Source organism: Syngnathoides biaculeatus, chromosome 8 (assembly GCF_019802595.1).
Source record: "Syngnathoides biaculeatus isolate LvHL_M chromosome 8, ASM1980259v1, whole genome shotgun sequence".
Taxonomy (NCBI): Eukaryota; Metazoa; Chordata; class Actinopteri; order Syngnathiformes; family Syngnathidae; genus Syngnathoides; species Syngnathoides biaculeatus.
The window spans coordinates 12,754,941-12,774,260 of NC_084647.1; the positions used below are offsets into that span (position 1 = coordinate 12,754,941).

General features: G+C 41.6%; 2 protein-coding genes across 7 annotated transcripts in view; one reads left to right on the forward strand and one right to left on the reverse strand.

Annotated features, from left to right (window-relative positions):
• ets1 (v-ets avian erythroblastosis virus E26 oncogene homolog 1) overlaps positions 1 to 13,423 on the forward strand; it is a 52,876-nt gene extending 39,453 nt beyond the window's left edge. For both annotated transcript variants that reach the window (XM_061827019.1, XM_061827020.1), the window contains 7 exons: positions 74 to 193; positions 710 to 910; positions 1,176 to 1,253; positions 1,851 to 2,096; positions 5,095 to 5,355; positions 8,910 to 9,028; positions 10,488 to 13,423. In XM_061827019.1, the coding sequence (XP_061683003.1) occupies positions 74 to 193; positions 710 to 910; positions 1,176 to 1,253; positions 1,851 to 2,096; positions 5,095 to 5,355; positions 8,910 to 9,028; positions 10,488 to 10,703 (1,241 nt within the window). In that variant the 3' untranslated portion in view covers positions 10,704 to 13,423. The remainder of the gene's footprint in view (positions 1 to 73; positions 194 to 709; positions 911 to 1,175; positions 1,254 to 1,850; positions 2,097 to 5,094; positions 5,356 to 8,909; positions 9,029 to 10,487) is intronic.
• A 129-nt stretch (positions 13,424 to 13,552) lies between these two features.
• Positions 13,553 to 19,320, reverse strand: part of LOC133504604 (uncharacterized) — a 76,505-nt gene continuing 70,737 nt past the window's right edge. For 2 of the 5 annotated variants that reach the window (XM_061827023.1, XM_061827021.1), the window contains 2 exons: positions 14,803 to 14,878; positions 13,553 to 13,770 (listed from right to left, as the gene is read on the reverse strand). In XM_061827023.1, the coding sequence (XP_061683007.1) occupies positions 13,553 to 13,770; positions 14,803 to 14,878 (294 nt within the window). Of the gene's footprint in view, positions 13,771 to 14,802; positions 14,879 to 17,497; positions 18,600 to 19,320 lie in introns of those variants that run through there. The other 3 variants (XR_009796035.1, XM_061827022.1, XM_061827024.1) reach the window with 3 other exon arrangements.

A 19,320-nucleotide genomic window follows, 5' to 3' on the forward strand; every position in this document is an offset into this window, starting at 1 on the left:
TCTGCAAAAGAATGCATAGCAAATTTTACGACTATTACAAAATAACTCCTCCTGGTAATTTGTGAATTTGCAGATCCAGAGTGTGGAGATGTCCCCCTGCTAACTCCTGGAAGTAAAGAAATGATGTCCCAGGCGCTAAAGGCTACGTTCAGTGGCTTCACCAAAGAACAGCAGCGACTGGGTATCCCCAAAGGTAGAGCTTGCCTGTACACAAATTAGTTGTTTTAACAGGGAGGGGGTTTCCATTTTAGCAAAAACCGAGCCCTCAAAACCACAATGTGGCTCATACGAGACGTCAGATGCTTTAGTCGCGACAAGATATGTAAAAAGATGGCCTGGCCTCACATTGGCTGTTTCATTTCAGGCTGACTGCAGCATCCTGAGATCATAGACAGCAAAGTAATTACATAGCTTCCTAATTGAGGCAACTGCAGAGCGTGTTCCTGCAGTTGGGTAACTGCGTGGCTGTCTGTATTTGTCCGTGGAATTGTACTGTCGTAGGTTCTTCAGTTTGTACTCATTTAGATCTGCTGATGCATTATTGTGTGATTTAAATTGAGTAATTAACAGAAAGTTATATTCGGCACACCATGTGCAGCAACTTAATGCTGGGGAATTCAGTAACATTACAGTAACAGTACACATTTATATGTAAGTGTCACGCAGGATAAAAATGTCCGCGCCAATCACTGCATCTGATCCTCTCCAGACCCCAGACAGTGGACGGAAAATCACGTCGCGGCGTGGCTAACGTGGACTGTGAACGAGTTCAGTCTGAAGAATGTCGACTTTGACAGATTCTGCATGAATGGCGGCAGCCTGTGCGCCATGGGCAAGGAGCGCTTCCTGGACTTGGCACCTGACTTTGTGGGCGACATCCTCTGGGAGCATTTAGAAATGCTTCAAAAAGGTAACGCAGCCATTTTCGGACACAGTGATTATAATAAGGTTGATGACACTCAAATGTAATACTTGAGAACCCCGCACAGGATATCTGATTTTTGCTTGTATTCATTTCGTCGATATTTGCGATAGTAACAAGAGCCGAACAGGAAGGCACACGTTAGCTGAGATCATTAATTTTTCAGAATGCTGTATGTAGTACGTGATACATAAAATCAATGTGGAGGTCACTGACGCTCAGCAACTGATTCTTTTATCTATTTTTCATGAAGAGGATACAAAGCATTACCCCAACAACGGACTAACCTCCAACTTCCAGGAATCCCGTTATACCTCAGACTACTTTGTCAGTAAGTACTCACGGCACTCGATTTCATTCATCTTGTAATATTATAGGATGCTAGCTCAGAATAGCCCAGGACATTCAAACCTAGAAGAGAACGTTTCCCTATTTTTAATTGCCATTGACGCAGGGCATCATAGTAGTTTTACCTAAAATGTTGCCATGTTGCTTCAAGCACAGGCTATTTGTTATTGAATTGCTTTTCATACATGAAAGCAAGAACTCTATAGATAAAAAAAAGTAGTATACATCACAATTAGTCCCAACATTTTGTATTCATCTGTATTTTAGATCAAATGTGGAATCAGCTGAGTTCATTGTGATGAATCCTACCCGTTTTCAATGATAGCAAATTAAAAAAAAATGTCAAAACAAAATACGCATTGCTGCATGTTTTTCTTTTTTTTCATGTAGAAGTCTTGTGATTTTCCTCAATCGCCTATCAGCGAAGGCTCGACTGAGCCCACACAGTGTCATCTGCCACAGTTGTTATAGTCTTCACATGAGCGATGATGACTCTGCTTACTCAAAAGATTGATCTCACTCCTCTGTTTTGCTCTTCTCTTTCCTGCTCTGCTTTCTCTCCGCTCCCTCCCATCTCCAGGCTATGGCGTCGAGCATGCCCAGTGCGTCCCCCCCTCCGAGTACTCGGAGCCCAGCTTCATCACAGAATCCTACCAGACGCTTCACCCCATCAGCTCAGAGGAATTACTGACGCTCAAATACGAGAGCGAGTACCCCACTGTCATCCTACGGGACGCACCCCTCAACCCCCTGCAGGGTGACTACTTCTCTGTCAAACAGGAGGTGGTATCCCCTGACAACATGTGTGTGGGACGTCTGAGCAGAGGTGAGGAGGTCACGCATCAAAACATATGGAATAGATTTGGGATCAAAGCTCGCAGTAGTCTTGAAGGACCTTATAGTGTGCAGTGTCGTGTTTTGTTGATATTGGGTGCTTTATAAAATCTGCACGGGGTGTTTGTGAGGCACGCTCGTGTTGTTTGTGCGCGTCATTGCCGAGTATGTGCCTGCGCGCGTGTGCTGATGCCATCAGAAGAGAAAAACGGGTCCTCGTGATGGTTTGTGGTCTCTGCAAACCTGCTTTTCACAACTGTGTTCTAGGTCAAGGGAAAACGTCAGCCTTCTTTTTGTTAAACTCACACACAGACACGCACCACGCCTTGCCTTTAAAGCGCAATACTAAAACGGGAATAAATGTTGTCTGGACAGCTGAACCAAAATAATAATCCACACTAAACTGCAAATGTATTTATTTCTTTTAATGTAATTTTGTCACAAGATTTTTTTTCCATATGCTTTATTTATCCAGGGATAGTCCCATCGAGATACAAGATCTCTTCTTCAGGGGAGTCTTGACCAAGATGGCATAAACGAAGTTTTCAACATAAAATACATGCGGTAGATAATATACCATGTCCATTTTCTAGCCACTTACATGTAACAATAAACACGGTAGGCTACTCGTGGTAGTAGCAAGAAGCATAATGGAGTCAGTTACAGTATCAGGTAAAACAGTTCCATTTTCCTGTAGGGCTTGCTAGTTGTGACCTATCCTAAAGGAATAGTCCGCACAGGAGACATCACTTCCTGTTTTTTTAAGTCATGTGACTCGCCAAAATGGCGGCGCCTGTGAAAATTCGTAATTGCTGATAAAAACACCATTAAATGATATCGGATTAAAGTCACATTTTTAAGGTACAGTACATATGACATGAGCTATCGGATTAAGGCTTTTCATTGTTCAGCGGACTATTCCGTTAAAAATGACCCTCAAAGTAGGGAGAGCTTCCAGACGACGTTTCTGTTGCAACTCATTACATGGAAATGAGATGTATGATGTGTCATCTTTCATCAACAGTGCCAGGTTTTTTCTTTTTTCTTGTTTTTGGGCCATTTTCCCCCCCAGCAACTACGTGATTTGCAGTGACGATAACATTTGTCTGATAAATTTAGGATTGTTTCTTCCATCCACTTCCACATATGAACGTCCGCCTTCCGTACGCTACAAATTCTCTCCACCCAGTCAGTGCTCCGATCCCTGTACATCCCACGCACCACATGCGACTTTACAGCTCCGCATTGTGCTCTCGTGGGAAAGTATTTTCGCAGCTCGACTTAAGATATCCACATGTGTCTCCAATTTGGCCAGTCAAAAGATTTCGGCAACAATTGAGGTGCTGCATTATCTGTCATTTGTTAATAACGCAGCAATGAGAGGCCTTATCTTTCCTAACACTCAAAATAGCCAGATGATCTGTTTAATGCCATTTGAAATCAAATCGAAATGGCAGTTATACAAGTGAAATGAGGTGTGAAATGCAGAGGTTGAACCATACAAAGGACTACTGTATCGAAATTGAAGGGGCGTGTGTTGTGTTACGGTTTCATTAAGAAAAGTCTTAACTAGCTCAGTATGTATTAAAGTGTGGACCCTTTTTACAAAGTTGATGTTGGGTTTGGGCTGTACGATTCAGATTGTCACCGCTGTTCAGGGTTGCCCCCTCTAGTGTGTAAGTGGTTCAGCTCTGTAAATATAAAGGATCAAAAAACAGTGCCACATACTGACATTATGTGCAAATAAGTGACGAGTTTTCTTTTATCAAGTAAAAGTGTCAGACAAACCTCATTTAATCAATGCAGCATTTATTGTTTTTCTATCATTGAATTTGAACTGTAACACGGACGTTGACTGTTCGCTGTGTAGCGTTCAGTAGTTCGCATTGTCTGTACATTTGGGTATAGGTGTAGCTACTATGGCAGGGGTGCCCAGACTTTTTTTTTACCCCAAGATGTATTTTTTTTTTTTTTTTTTTTTTCAAGAAAGACAAATAATGAAATAGAATGACCAAGACACAAAGATTTACTCACTATAAAAATTAAGAACACATTTATTTCAAAGTATATTGAGGATTCTTTGTGTAATTCTGTTTGTGTGCCTTGCATAACCGCGTGAGTCAATATTGCACAACACAACATAACTATGAACATCTTTTGTAACTATCTGAGTTCATGTTGATGATTACTAAACATCAAACGAATGAAAATGCACATTTGGGCTGTTTCACTCACTCACGTCAGTAGATTCGACTGCAGTGAGAAACACTCAGAAGCTCCGATGTCCTTCCACACATCTGCGATGGCTTCACAGCGCTGTGTAACTGTACTCCTTGACAGGGATAGAGCTTTTTTTGGAGATAATATTTCCGCCTTATTTTTAAAAGGTCGGAACAACGAGTCTGCCTCTTTTACCTTCGCTCCGTTTTGGTAGGAATTCTTGTTACTAACAATTATGTGACAAACAAGTGGCGGCTTTTGGTGTTGAGTGAAAGGTGACTGCTGTGCGGCCAATTGGGATTTTAGTTTGCTCAGTTTTCTCATTCTCAGCTCGCTTTTTGGCTGAATGTCAGTGTCATATTTGCCATGAAACGGTTCGAAAATGCCACTCCACATTTCACTACACTGGCAGATGAGGCAAACGCACTTCGAAAATGACACGGTGGAATAAAGAAAGTCTGCCTGCCAGTCCGTAGGAAAGTGATACGTTTTTGTCTTCTTCTTTGCTCAAGCATCCATACTCATGTTTGATAAGATTTCTTTACTTTAAGAAAAAAGCGAGGGCTTAAAATAGTGGGGGAACTCGCTGACTAGCGTGCTTTCCGGTACTGTGTCGTCATTTGCACATGTGCAGTGATCTTATGGTCAGAAAAATATGGTTAGTCACCCAGTCTTGGTCGATCAATGTGCTGAGCAAAGGGCTTAAAGGAAATATGTTTTTCTTTAGTATCTAATGTCACCTGCTTTTAAACTTGCCATTTTATTTTTAGGTAAGCTGGGTGGCCAGGACTCTTTTGAGAGTATCGAGAGCTTCGAAAGCTGCGACCGTCTGACGCAGTCCTGGAGCAGCCAGTCGTCCTTCAGCAGCCTACAGCGAGTACCTTCGTACGACAGCTTCGATTCGGAGGATTACCCGGCGGCCTTGCACGGCCACAAGCCCAAGGGCACCTTCAAAGACTACGTTAGGGAACGGTCAGACCTCAGCAAAGACAAACCCGTCATTCCGGCTGCGGCGCTGGCAGGATACACAGGTGAGCAGGAATTGGGAATTTGACGAGGGAAATTCTTCCAACACTCTCAAAAAGGAGAGTCCTGTTGCCTCCACAAAGTTTACCCGCCTGCTTCACTGAAAACACCACCATTCATAGGAAAGAAAGAAAACATTTGGCCTAATTTCAGAACTCTTGGAATTTAGGAAAACCAGAGTAATTTTGAATGACTGAAATGCTTCTTATAACAACGGTACATTTTGTTTGCACAGGGCCCAATTTATTCTGGTCAAAGAAAGCTTTGTCCAAGCCTACCCATATTTTTTTGTCACATACTACTTGATGTTCTGCAAAGCTTCACATGCACTTCATCTCTCCCTTTTCAACCAAGAAATACAAGTACTGTAATCCAATTCATGCACATTACAATGCACAAAGTGCACGGTCCTTGTGCACTCGTTTCTCTTTTGTGTCTTGCTTTTGGTTGTCTCTTTGTTCACTTCTAATCTGCCTCTTTGTAATCTGCCGGCCGCATCTCAACCTACATTTTCCAGATTGTCTTAGCAACGCTGCAGAAACTGAAATCTGGCCCGCCCTTGCACACACATTCAGCCGGAGTCAAATTATCGCTTCATCTCATGTGGCATTTTCGGAGAGAATGTAAATTTTCAACCTTCCTCTCATGCAAATGTAGATTAAACCTGCCATGTTTTTTTTTCTTTTTTTTTTTTTTACCAACGCTCAGCCACATGTATCCAAACCAAGAAAACTGACGTTAACAAATGCTACAACAAGCAGTTTGATGATCTCGTAATAGGTGACGGATGGATGGATGACTGCTAAAAGTGTAAAAGGCTGGCGAATGTTACACGTTGAGTGTTTAGTGAACTTGAGCATGATTGGAATGAAGATGCAGCTCCAATACTACAGCAATAACCACATTGTATCTGTTGAAATGTCACATGTCAAAAGTAAGCGCTGTTAGGCTTTATTTTGAAACAGCACTTGCATTATAACTCATTTTTTGTGTGACTTTAAAAAAAAAAAAAAAGCAACAAGCTTGGACAGGCTTGTCGTTAAAGTCGAATTCTTATCACAGTGATGGTGACGACGAAGGCGATGATAAAGTGACTTAGTCAACATCTCCTCGGTTTCCTCTGACTAACCAACATTTTAATAACCATCTGCATGAAAATCTGCGTCACCTTCAACATTATGTATTCTGATATCCTAATGCTCACTAATGTAGATGCATTTTACAGAGCTACAGAGCTACCTTTCATGCTCCTGAAAGGTATATAAAGGGCTATCAGTGTAGTTTAAAATATTTGCTTTGTGGTTATGGGTCCCAGTGGTGCTTTCAATGGGGGGGGGGGGGTGCAGCATAGCAAGAAGTCGACAGCTTGCTTTGATTTCAATTAATCGTTGAACTGCAATGTTATAAATAGCGCAGGCACTACGATCATTTTCCATTAATTGTGAAATTCAATACTTGAACACAGTAATATTGATGACTGCCTTTAAAGGGGAAATCCAGTGGTTTGCAGTAACAATGTATCCAATAGGTCATGTAATATGTACTTTACCTTGACAACGTGATGTTAAATCCTCCCTCGTTTAATAGTGTTTTGAGAAGATTTTTTATCAACAATTATGAATTTTCAGGTTCACCGCCTTTTTTGCGAGTCACATGACCTAACGTGGGCGTATGTGACGTGTTATGTGCCGTTCCAAACCCTCGATTACATGGGACACCATTATGCCCAGTGCTGATTTCTCAGATTTAATCTCATTTGATGAAGAAATAGCAGCATCGGTTGATCGGGAAAATGGAGGAATACTTTAATCGCAAGTTATGAGGAAAGTTTTTTGTTCTTTGGATTTTTTTAGGTACAAAATATTACACTTTTTTTAATTGATCGTCCTTCACATGATCATAATCGCCCCATTGGCCATTTTGCAGCCCGCTAAGCCTGTTGGCCAGTTATTATTGCATGGTTCAAATTTTCCGTCTGGGTGGGTCCCGTAATGAAAGAGCGCCGCTAATGTGAGGCCCTACTGTACACTTATTCAGTACAAGGCCATTGTATGATATTTTTGGAAACATTTTTCTTTTCATAAAAATGCAGTCTGCATTTTAAGCGCGAGAGCGTCCTTCGCTGGTCAATGTCCCCACTGTGTCAGCGGCAGACGCTGGAATGTGAGTCAAAGCTGTGAAAGAAAGTCAGTGTTGCCACCATATGCGTTCTTAGCGCGCTCCGACGCATGCCGCATGCTCACAAATGTCATGTCAAGTGTGCAACCCGCAGGCTTTGTTTCCCCGAACGCTTTTGCTTACTTTATACAAAGATGCGACTTTCGCTTCTTTTTTTTTTTTTTCTGGGGTGGGGGGGCTTTTTGCTGAGGCGGTTTGCTGCATAAGCAGGTGTAATTTCAACTCGCACGGCTCAGCAGCAGGTGGGTTAGCGTATATGTTGAAAAGCCACAACATCAAAGCGTGCTGCAGTCAATCTAGCACAGACACGAAACCAGCCTTTTTTTTTTTTTTTTTTAGAACTGTCCTTGTTCTGCTTTCTGTCTTTTTTTTTTTTTTCCATTGCAAGCAGTCAACCCAAAATTGGTTATTACAGTACTGTGTTAAACAAATTTCATCCTTAGTTTTGTATTGTTTTACAGTCAGTTCATTTAAAATCATTGATTTCATATGCGTGGAACTCTCTAAAGAAACTTTAAAACTTCATGTTAGGGAGGACATTGCTTTCCTTACTTTGGGTTCGGGCGGCTTCAGGTTTACTTTAACGCTCTCCCGACTTATATGCATATTTTACCAGTCTGGCATGAAAAGCAGTGATTTTTGATGTCAAATGTATCCAGGCTTTCTTAAGACTTTGGTCTTGTCACTGACCCCAAAGCCCAAATCTATAAAGAATACATGGGATTGCTGTCCCGTGTAGGAGGCAGCCAGTTGTCGTCGTCGTCTTCTTTTTCTTTTGGCTTGTCCCGTGAGCGTGCCATCTTTTTCAATCCAAGCCTATCTCGTGCATCTTCCTCTCTCCCTAACACCCACTGCCCTCATGTCCTCCCTCACCACATCCATCAACCTTTTCTTTGGTCTTCTTCTCGCTCTTTTGCCGGGCAGCTCCATCCTCAGCACGCTTCTACCAATATACTGACTCTCTCGCCTCTGGACATGTCCAAACCATCGAAGTCTGCTCTCTCCAACCTGGTCTCCGAAACATCCAACTTTGGCCCTCCCTCTAATGAGCTCATTTCTAATCCTATCCAACCTGCTCACTCCGAGCGAGAACCGCAACATCTTCATTTATGCCACCTCCAGTTCTGATTCCTGTTGTTTCTTCAGTGCCACCATCATGGCCCGCCTCGCCACTGTTTTATAAACTTTGCCCTTCATCCTAGCGGAGACTCTTTTGTCACAATGTAGGAGGCAGCCAGCACTTGCCGTAATTGTTGTAGAAGTACAAATACAAGGATTTCAGTGACTAAGACTGATAAAATTGCTCCCCAGCAACACTACATTGTTCTAGCCACTGTTGCAAAAATGGAACGCGTTTATGTTATGTCTTTGTGCTCTACAGGCACGGGGCCCATCCAGCTGTGGCAGTTTCTCCTGGAGCTGCTGACCGATAAGTCGTGCCAGTCCTTCATCAGCTGGACAGGCGACGGCTGGGAGTTCAAGCTCTCCGACCCTGATGAGGTGAGAGGTCGCGACCCCCACCGGTCATCGGCACACGCGCTGGGAGGTCCTAAGTAGTTAAGCACATGGACAAACGCTGCTTTTACTTTGAAACAATTCATGTTTGTTTTCATGATTGTAATTGTAAAAGATCTATACGGCTGATTCGTGCCCCTCCTGCAAGACGTGTCAAAATTACTTCATTCTGAAACGTGCCAGTTAATCGATCTTAAAAAAGTGAAGTTATTTAAAGTCATTGTGACGGTACATTTGTCTGTAAATGTAATGATCAGTCATTGCTTCGACAATCTTGCTTGACCTACTTTAGTGGTTTTTCTTAGTTATGTCATTAGTCATGTGACTGTTCAGACTTTTGAACACAGCGATGGGGATTTCACTGAATGTGTTTGGACGTCAAAATCAAGCTTTCTTCTCATTTTTTAGTATACAGAGTACAGTCACTCACATTTGACGGGCGCAATCGCGCTCGCAAATCTGCACAGTCGAGCATGAAAAATCATGTGCGTAAAATTTGTTACGAGTATAACAAATTATATTGAAAGTCGCATATTTTGTGTAGTCTGGACATTAGTTTGTGTTTATTTCATAAACGTTGTTAATTAAACAAGCCTGCTCCTAAACAATCAGTCTTCACCCGGAAACAGGAAATGCAAGTAAACCGTACTGAGCATGTACGGAAGTTAGGCCGAAAGCGCATGTTCAGAGCTGCTTCACGTACTGCGAGTGCATTTACGTCGAAAGTCATCAACTTCATGATCCGTGTCAATGGAAATTCAGTTACACCAGGGGTGCTCAATGCGTCGATTGCGAGGCAGTTTTGGTTGATCATGTGACGGCGTGCCCCCCAAAAAAAGACAGACTATCATCCACCTGGTCGCTTGATTAAGGCACACCAGTACATTTTTTCAAATGTGAGTGACGGAGAGGATATAACACGTTTCATTGAGACCATTGTGTGAAAAATAGAAGACATATACAGCATGCGGAATCATTCATATTCCATGGACCCTTCACATAGGTTTTCATGCTAATCTGTCACTAGTGTGCGCTCACGTTCTTGTAAACTCACAATTACAGTAAATAGGATGAATAACACTTTTCCACGATAAATAGAAAAACTGACTTCTCCGCCCTCATGACATTTTTACGAGGACCCCTGTAATGTCCTACATTGTATTTTAGTTACATCACCGATCAAGCAACAATCAATCCTGCACAATTAAACAACTAATCATACCCAACTTTGGACTACAGACCATTTTTACCTCAATTTTTACTTCACTGCCTCGTTCACAGTTGGTTCAGTTGGCCTTCATGTTGGAGCGTTAATGCTAATATCGTGACATCATTCCAGATTGTATCCGCCGATTATGTTACCCTGACGACAGTACAAAACATACGTTGTGACGATGTCATCATCTACATTTTAAAGCCTTAACTTATCCCCGTGGCCCTTTAGGTCGCTCGCAGATGGGGAAAGAGGAAAAACAAGCCCAAGATGAACTACGAGAAGCTGAGCCGCGGCCTTCGCTACTACTATGATAAGAACATCATCCACAAGACGTCGGGGAAGCGCTACGTGTACCGCTTCGTTTGTGACTTAAAAAGCTTGCTGGGCTACACTCCCGAGGAGCTGCACGCCATGTTGGACGTAAAGCCTGACACGGACGAGTGAAAATCCACAGAAACAAAAAAAAAAGACAATGAAGCCACACAGACTGGCATTCATTAGGTGGTCTTAACGAACCTTTATTTGTGGGGACGGGGAAGGGGCATAAATGTTTTTCATGACTAATTGGTCTTGTCGCCTTTGCGCCCTCGGCTGGGGTCTTAAAAGAGGACGCAAAGCCAAAAGCCCGTTGGAGGCGTGATGTATATTCTGCTCGACCTTTTGCAGATGTAGGTTCCGCCGTGCTGGTGGAACAAAAGACAAGACAAGACAAGGACCAAGATAAACAATTGTTTTTTTTTTTTTGTTTTGTTTTTAAGCTTGGACCAAAAAAAGCGTTAAGTATTATTTTTAGCGATGTTGACAGCAGCCCGTGCAACCCCAGCAGCAGGCATCCTGTATATGTCGAAAATGAAGGTGTAACGGTGCAACTGAACGAGTAGAACTGTACAAGCCTTAAGGAGGAGCGTGCTGTTGGGATTGGATGGCGCCAGCTCACTCATAGCAAGAGTGTCTGCGAGACAACTGAAAGTAGCCGTTGCTTCTGAAACTCCTCCTTTTACGTACTTGCTTTCTTGTCTGAGACACGTTGACTGAATTTTTTTTTTTTTTTTTTTGTGTGTTCTGTTTTTGCATAAACCAGCAGTATTAGCAAACGGTAGACAATCATTGCGGGGAATTCTATGGTTGTTTTAAAGCGTGTAAAAAAAAGTTTTGTCGGTTCACTGTCGGGTTTTCAAGCAGTGTTTGATTTGTCTTAAAAGTCACAAGTGGAGTTTGAGGTTAGAACGCTCCGAATGTCTGAAGGCGCGAGCGTTTCGTGCGGGAAATTGGAAACGGGGAGAAAGGAAGCTGCACGTGTTCGATGGAGAGAAGGCGACGGGAAATCAATGTGCTCTCGTGAGAATTTAGTCGGGAATTATACGGAAAGTTAATCACACTCCACCAATAAAATGTGTATATTATTATCATTATCCAGGATTTAACGAACTTAGACTTATTGGGCTACCATAAAATGGTTAAAATTATATTTATTGCAGCCAAGCAACCACCAAATTTCTTGGTAAAGTGCTCTTTCATTCACATTTATTGTAATACATTTTTATTCATTAATTTATTTGTCAATCAGGGATGGGATTCAGTCTAAATTTTGGTGAGGATGAAAATGAATGATCAGTTATTTTTCTTTGTATTGGTCTGGTTAGGAACCAATTAATGCTTTACCGTGTGGAATTATGATTGCTAATAATAACAAAAGTTTTTTCACCTCTTAACGATCATTTATTCAGTGTTGTGTCCATCTCAAAAGTTATCTTGGCATTCCTGATGTATGTTACCAAATTTGGCTTTAATTTTACACTAAATTTGAATCTTTTGTTAGTTACCCATTAAATATAGAAATTTCATTCGTTACTTTTTGTAGGAAATCTTGATTAAATTCTCACGAGAACTTGCTCAGGAAATCCGCGGAGACTCTGAAAATGAGAATAGAGACGATTTGAAGTTGTCGAGGGAACATACGATTCCATCCGTGTACGTTCGTGCATAAAGATTCACTGGTTCCAGATGAGGTTGGCAAACGGGCTTTACACTGGCTTTATGGGAAATGCCAAAGTTGAGCATCGTCTTATAAATACAATGTTATTGTTTACAGTGGCTGAATGTTACCCGTATTGATGAAAAATAGTTTCAGAGATGTCTATTTGTACAGATTGTGTTTCATAAAGCGTCGCTGAGATCCGGATTACGCAAACAAGCAAACGACAAAGCCGTAATAATAACCAAAAAGCCTTGTGAGGTCTTTTGGGCGCCGTGCTTTGCGCACGGACCCAAAAGATGGGAGGCTGGGTTTGCGATTTTTCTCACACCCGGCCTTTAGCACAAAGAAATAATGTATTTAGCTTATAGGGATCTCCCACTAAGTGTTTCAGAAGATATTTGTCCAGCCATCATCTATCGCACTGAATCATAAAACAAATGACACGATTCGATCTGCAACTGTTGGGTTATCATCAGCTACACTGACTCCGCCCCCCCACTTCATGTTTGAAATACTGTTTTCATATCAGCTCCCAATGTTAAGTAAGGTTGGTCAACAATGTTGGCGTTGACAAATGCTTTCATCGTTTTCGGAGTGCAGTTTGGTTTACGTTTCCGATGCCGGGGAGTAAATCTCGAAATGTTCTCGTTTGACGACGATTGTTGGTCTCACAGATCTACTGTATGTCTTAAGAGAAGCTTTAATAACAATTAGCGAATATTCAACCCTTAGTTTTGTGGCATATGCATATCCCCCCCATACACCCCTGCAAAAAAAAAAAAAAAAAGGAATCAGAAGGAAAACTTTTTTGTTTTGTTTTTTTTTTTGTATGTTTTATAGTATTTTTGTTATGAGATCTTTTTTTTATTGTATTCACAAACATTTGAATATTTTTTCAATAATTTATATTTTATATGAAAAGATTTGCAGACATCTGGTGCTTTCGTGGGATATTAAAGGTAGCACAAGATTCAACAATGTAGCGATTTTTATTTGTTTTTATTTCATGGTTTTTTTTTTCCTTTTTTCGTTAAATATAAAATAGATCTGTCTGCAAGAGAAAAAAAAAGGCTGATGCTGGCCCATCAATGATTTCTGCTGGAAAGGTTTTATAAACTGTAGCCTCTATTTCTAAAATGTACTTATTGTACTTCAAAAACGTTATAAAATATATGTGAACAATTTATTGTTTGATTGTGTATGTTTGACTGGCCGGATGACTTGACATAAGGGAGCTGGCAGCACATGACGATACAGTGTACCCCTACATACTTGGGCATTTTATTGTCATTTATCCTCTATTATTCAATAATCTTTAGTGTTTAAAACAGTAAAGTGATGTCATAAAAAATATATACACACCTATTTGTGGACTTGGGGTGGCCGTCAGTTGTCCATTCATCGTCGCTATTCGCATTCTGACCCGGTTTGTAAGGGATCCAGGGATCACTGCACATCCATACGAGTTCATCCAAAATGAGAATTGAGCGTACTCTTGAGAGCTCCATTTTGATTTTTCAAGAGATTCACCTCCTTAACACAAGTGATAATCCTTCACTGAAATCCATCTCACTCATAATGTAATTTTATAGTCACACATTTATTTTAATGTATCTGTTATTAAAAGTTTTCTTTTTTTTTTTAAACTCCCATCCATCTGTCCTTCCATCTACAGTGAAGAAAACAAGTATTTGAACACCCTGCTATATTGCAAGTTCTCCCACTTAGAAATCATGGAGTCTCCAGACCTAAACCCGATAGAGAATCTTTGGAGGGAGCTGAAACTCCCCGTGTTTTTCAACAGCAGCCCGGAAACTTGTCTGATCTAGAGAGGAAGATCTGTGTGGAGGAGTGGGCCAAAATCCCTCCCGCAGTGTGTGCAAACCTGGTGAACAACTACAGGAAACGTTTGACCTCTGCAAACAAAGGCTACTGTAACAAAGATGAACATTGGTTTTCTCAGCTGTTCAAATACTTATTTGCAGCTGTATCACACAAATAAATCATTAAAAAAAAAATCATACATTGTGATTTCTGGATTTTTCTTTTTAGATCTCTTTCACAGTGGACATGCACCTACACTGAAAATTTCAGACCCCTCCATGATTTCGAAGTGGGAGAACTTGCAATATAACAGGGTGTTCAAATACTTATTTTTTTTTTTTTTTACTGTATTTTCTTAACCGCTTATCTTCACGAGGGTCGCGGGGAGTGCTGGAGCCTATCCTAGCTGTCAACGGGCAGGAGGCAGGGTACATGTATGAAAATGAAGAATGTTAAAATGTTCATTTAAAAAATACATCACTAGATGAAATAAGTCATTATTCCCTTCGAGAAAATTTGCGAAACAAATCGCAAGTCTTGCCGTGTTTTGACTTTTTCCCCCTCATTATTGCGGTCACATTTGAAAGTAGAAGAGAAGTAGTGTTGGCTGTAATTACCCAGGTATTTCTTCTCCTGTTGCATGATCCACGCCAGACACTCAGCGGGTCACAGGAAAATCCCCCAACCATTCGCGATCGCACTCACACCCGACGCCGCCGTGCCGCTTTTCAGGCTATTTACCTCCACTCTCCGCTTTAAGTGGCTCGATCTGAGGTGATTTCAAAACTGTTTTCACATCACCGCGCCAAGAGGAACTCTGTGCAGAAACGAGAGAAATTTCACACTTGGCAGTTTCCAAAAAGATTTCCGTATCATGGTGACAAAGTGTTGCCGCCATCGTACAGCATTGAAATTTATCAGAAATCGAGCTTAAATATGTGTGAAATGCTGGCTGCGCGCTCCCACAGTGTTAACATTGCTGTGCGAGGCACGAAAAGCAATTCAACCACGTGCGGTGTGCATAAAGTGCTTACATTTCGTACATGTAATATGTATTGTTGGACATCTTGGCTGCGTGGGAGTGCGAAGACAAGTGGAAAGGACACAGATTCATAAATGATGATTGCCACGTAGAAACCTGCGAGTGTATTAGTCATATATATATTTTTTTCATCACAGCAGGGTTCAAAACAATTTCCAATTTTAAGACTCGGTAACATTGTGTTCCAGACATGCACGCGACACCATTGCAATGCATGCGCCACCAATAAGGCAAAATGACATTGAAATGAGATGATTTGGCAACAGTGCACATTCTTCATATTAAAGTACATATGAATCAATAGCACCATGGAGTCGATCCGTATTAAGTGGTTTGTCAGGTTCAGGGTTCAAATCTCAGCTCTTGTACTTGCATGTTGCATGAGTATTGTGGCTAATTCCCACAATATTTTCCAAGCCACTTATCCTCACAAGTGTCACAGGAGTGCTGGAGCCTATACAAGCTAACTTTGGGGGAAAGGCAGACTACACCAGGAAGTGGTCGCCGGTCAGTCGCAGGACACATAATGACACCAACACAGAGCAGGTATCAATCCCACGCTGTCTGCACCGAAGTTAGGCGTGTGTACCACTACACCAGGGGCGCCCAGACTTTTTTACCCCAAGATATACTGTTCAAGTAGCCAGCCTCTCGCAGCTACCGATGACGACGGGGAGGGGGGTGATGATGATGCTCCCAAACCATTTCAAGGTTAATGTTATGTTATCTCCTATATTTAAATTAGCTTTTTGTGCTTGTTATTGTCTGAAAGGGACAAGCCGAAAGAAACACATAATTGTCTGTGCTTTCATCCTGGACTAGGCCTTGCCAAGGTGGAATTTTAAAATGACACACCATCTCATCCTGCACTTTCTACTTTGGCTTCAGACCAGACCTTTCCCACTCGGAAAAGAGAAAATCTCGTCCAGTTTAACCACTTTTTCTTCGATTATTCACATACTCGTGACAGTCACTGCATCTTAAAACAACAGCATATCTTTTTTTAACTTTCTCCATTAATATCGAAAGTAAACATAAGCAGCATGTCTAGCTCGTCTTTGCTCCACTTTGCCCAGACTGTGTTGCGAACTAAAGCAGCGGTGGTGGACGCTGTCATTATAAAATAGATTGATGGGCTGCGTAAGTACTCTAATATTTGTATTTATGAGTGTACATCTTTAAGAGCGGGGATGGGGGGTGGGTGTAAGGTAAACTAGGAAAAAGATACTGTCGTTGTTAGAGAAAGTTCCGTGTGCTGCCTAAAAGAAACCAGTGGCTCCTTCTTTTCATTTTTTTACAGTACGTATGTGAATTCTGCCATTGGATATAACAAACAGTCATCCCTCACTCATTGAATCACATTACAAAATGCCACAAACGGAATAGCTATATGGTATACTTTCAATTTACATTGGATTATTATTATTTGTTTGCACGCAACGCAGAATATCTGCAAAGAGACTGCGTAGTTTAGAGGGAATATTGGCTGACGTCTCGCAATCGACCAAGACTGCCTTGCGATCGACGCATTGAGCACCATTGCACTACACCATCAGCAACTCTCAACAATCTGCATCTTAGGTTCAATCAAGACTGTCCCTTGTCTGTAGTTTTGTATGTAGTTGTTTGCCTTTGGTCGGTTGGCGAACAGCCCAGGGAGAAGGTCTTGCCATCTGCCTAAAGTCAGATGGAATAGGTTTCATTTCACTCTGATGTTGACATTATGAGATGTATTACAGTTCTACCTTAATTTCTTTATGCGATGTGACTGTATGGATGGTGCAACTTCAAGGTACTTTAGACCAGTGATGACATAAATCTTTACAGGACAAGCTTACACTAAACACACAAGAAGGCGCAAAACTTGATTTTTTTTTTTTTTTAACCGTCTGCTCCAAAAAGGTAATGAACAGCTGGACGGATGTACGAAACTAGTCTAGAATTTGCCCAATCTCACCCCTATGGTACAGTATAAAACGGAGTGGATGTACGTGCACTACTTCAAGGTCCGCCTCCAAAAAAAAGCTTGGCAATAAGGTGCTGGACCAGAACTAAATCCTACACAGTCCGATCTTGTCTGGGTCCTACATTCATGTCAATGCAGAAGGGATGACATACACTATTAATGCTTAATAGGGAATTTAGAAGTACAGTAAATTGAGAAGTCTGAAATCCATATAAGTATTCTTACTGTGTTCTCTTACTGTCGCTCTTAAACAGCTTCTGGACTTAAGATCTTACAGATGTTCAAAAACTAAATATATCCCGACAGTCGCGCACGGAGATCCCTATGAAAGAACGAGAATCAGCGTGACGCACAAAGGCCCGTGGAAGACGTTCCATTACGTAGAGCAGCAGAGAAATATGATCAATGTGTCCCACGGGGCCAGGAATGCCTTACTTAGAAACATTGGCCCGGGGACACGAGCTCATCTTAATGTCCTTCATGTGCTTTGCTTAATGTGTCCTCTCCAACTTGACCCTTCTCATGGCTTTTCGAGTGTTTTGGGTTGATGAAGGTGAAAGCTTTGACTTGCGGTTTACTGCACTGCTCCAACCCCAGAAACGTCAAGTTGGTACGAACTGCGCTTAGTAACAATGGAGTTTGATGCGACATCCATTTTTTTTATTGATGGTCATCGTGAAGGGTTCGCTTGAAACTGCTGAACTAGTCCTAGCCCTTATTTTAATGTGATTCATGACAAATCGCTTTAGCATGAAAGATTTTTTTCTTCGTTGAAACGGCATGGTCGCGCTTTCACTTCCAAATCCAAATGTTTTGCCCAAGATGAGTATTTACCACTAAACTAAAAGGTCCATTCCTGGTGGAATCCATTACAGTGTTACAAAAGGAGCACTGTCATCTTTACGCAAGTCCACATTGCTCACATGAATTAAGTGCAAGAATGAAATGAATGAAATTGCCCCTTGTCTAAGATTGCTCACCACAACGTTTGGCCATTGCTTAAGGATATAAATTATCTTCAAACATACCCTCCAATCCATAACGTCTCAATTCTGTTTGTGTCTGTTGAGCGTCACATGGGGCCTGCAAGGCTTTCCCAGCTGAAGCACGATAGTGATCACCTGTCAAGCCGCATTTCTACGGTTCAATTGGCGTTCACAAGAGCAAACCGTGATCTGGCTTGTGCATCGGACGAGACGTTGACGGTGGTCACTACGTGCGCTTATGCATAAACAGACCCCTCTGTGTTGATCGTTAAGTTTGTCATGTGTTTTACAGCAGCAGGCCATTCACCCGGGGAGTCGTGTCCCAATTGCCTTATTTCGTTTATCTCCTGCATCTAAAAAGGGGAAGAAACTTAATACAGATCTTCATGACATGCTCTGGCTATTTTACACTCACAAAAATGGTACATGAAGACAGACATCCATCCATTTTCCACATTGCTTGTCCTCATGAGGGTCACGGGTGAGCTGAAGCCTATTCCCACAGACTTTGGGCAAGAGTTGAGGTATATCCTGGACTGCTCACCTGATAATTGCAAGGCCAGAGGTGAGTAGGAACACTACATTTACTCCGCTATAGCGTAAATTCCAGCCTACAGAGCGCACCTGATTATAAGCCTCACCCATTACATTTGTAAAAGGAATACCATTTGGTACATACATAAGCCACACCGGTGTAAAAGCTGCAAGTGCCCACATTGAAACATGAGATATTTACAAAGACTGCATACAGCTACCTTAACATAGCAACAACAAGGTAGCACGAACAGGGCTGGTAAAAAAAAAAAAAAGAAAATACCTAACAGGGCCAGTTAAAAAAAAAGCATACTGATAGAAATCACTGAGACACAGCAGTAACACAGCAGCAACATGATAGCACAGTGCTAAGGCTAGCACAGCGCTAACAGGGCCACTTAAAAAAAAAAAAAAAAAACATACCGGTAAAAGTCAAGTCATCGGCACATATATTCCACCAATCTCACTCTTATCTTTTCCGCTCAAGTGCCCCCTTGCGGCCGTTTGAAAAAAATTCACAAATGCATAAGCCGCAGGGTTGAAAGCGTGTGAAAAAGTCGCGGCTTATAGGTCGGAAATTACGGTATTTAAAAAATGACTTGTAGTTTTAGTGAAGCATACTTTTAACTTTTAAGCAAGTATTTATGTTAAGAAGAAACTACTTTTGCTCCATTACAATAATCTACGCGCTCTTTGCCAGTTTCATTGTCTATAATTGTATGTGTGATCTA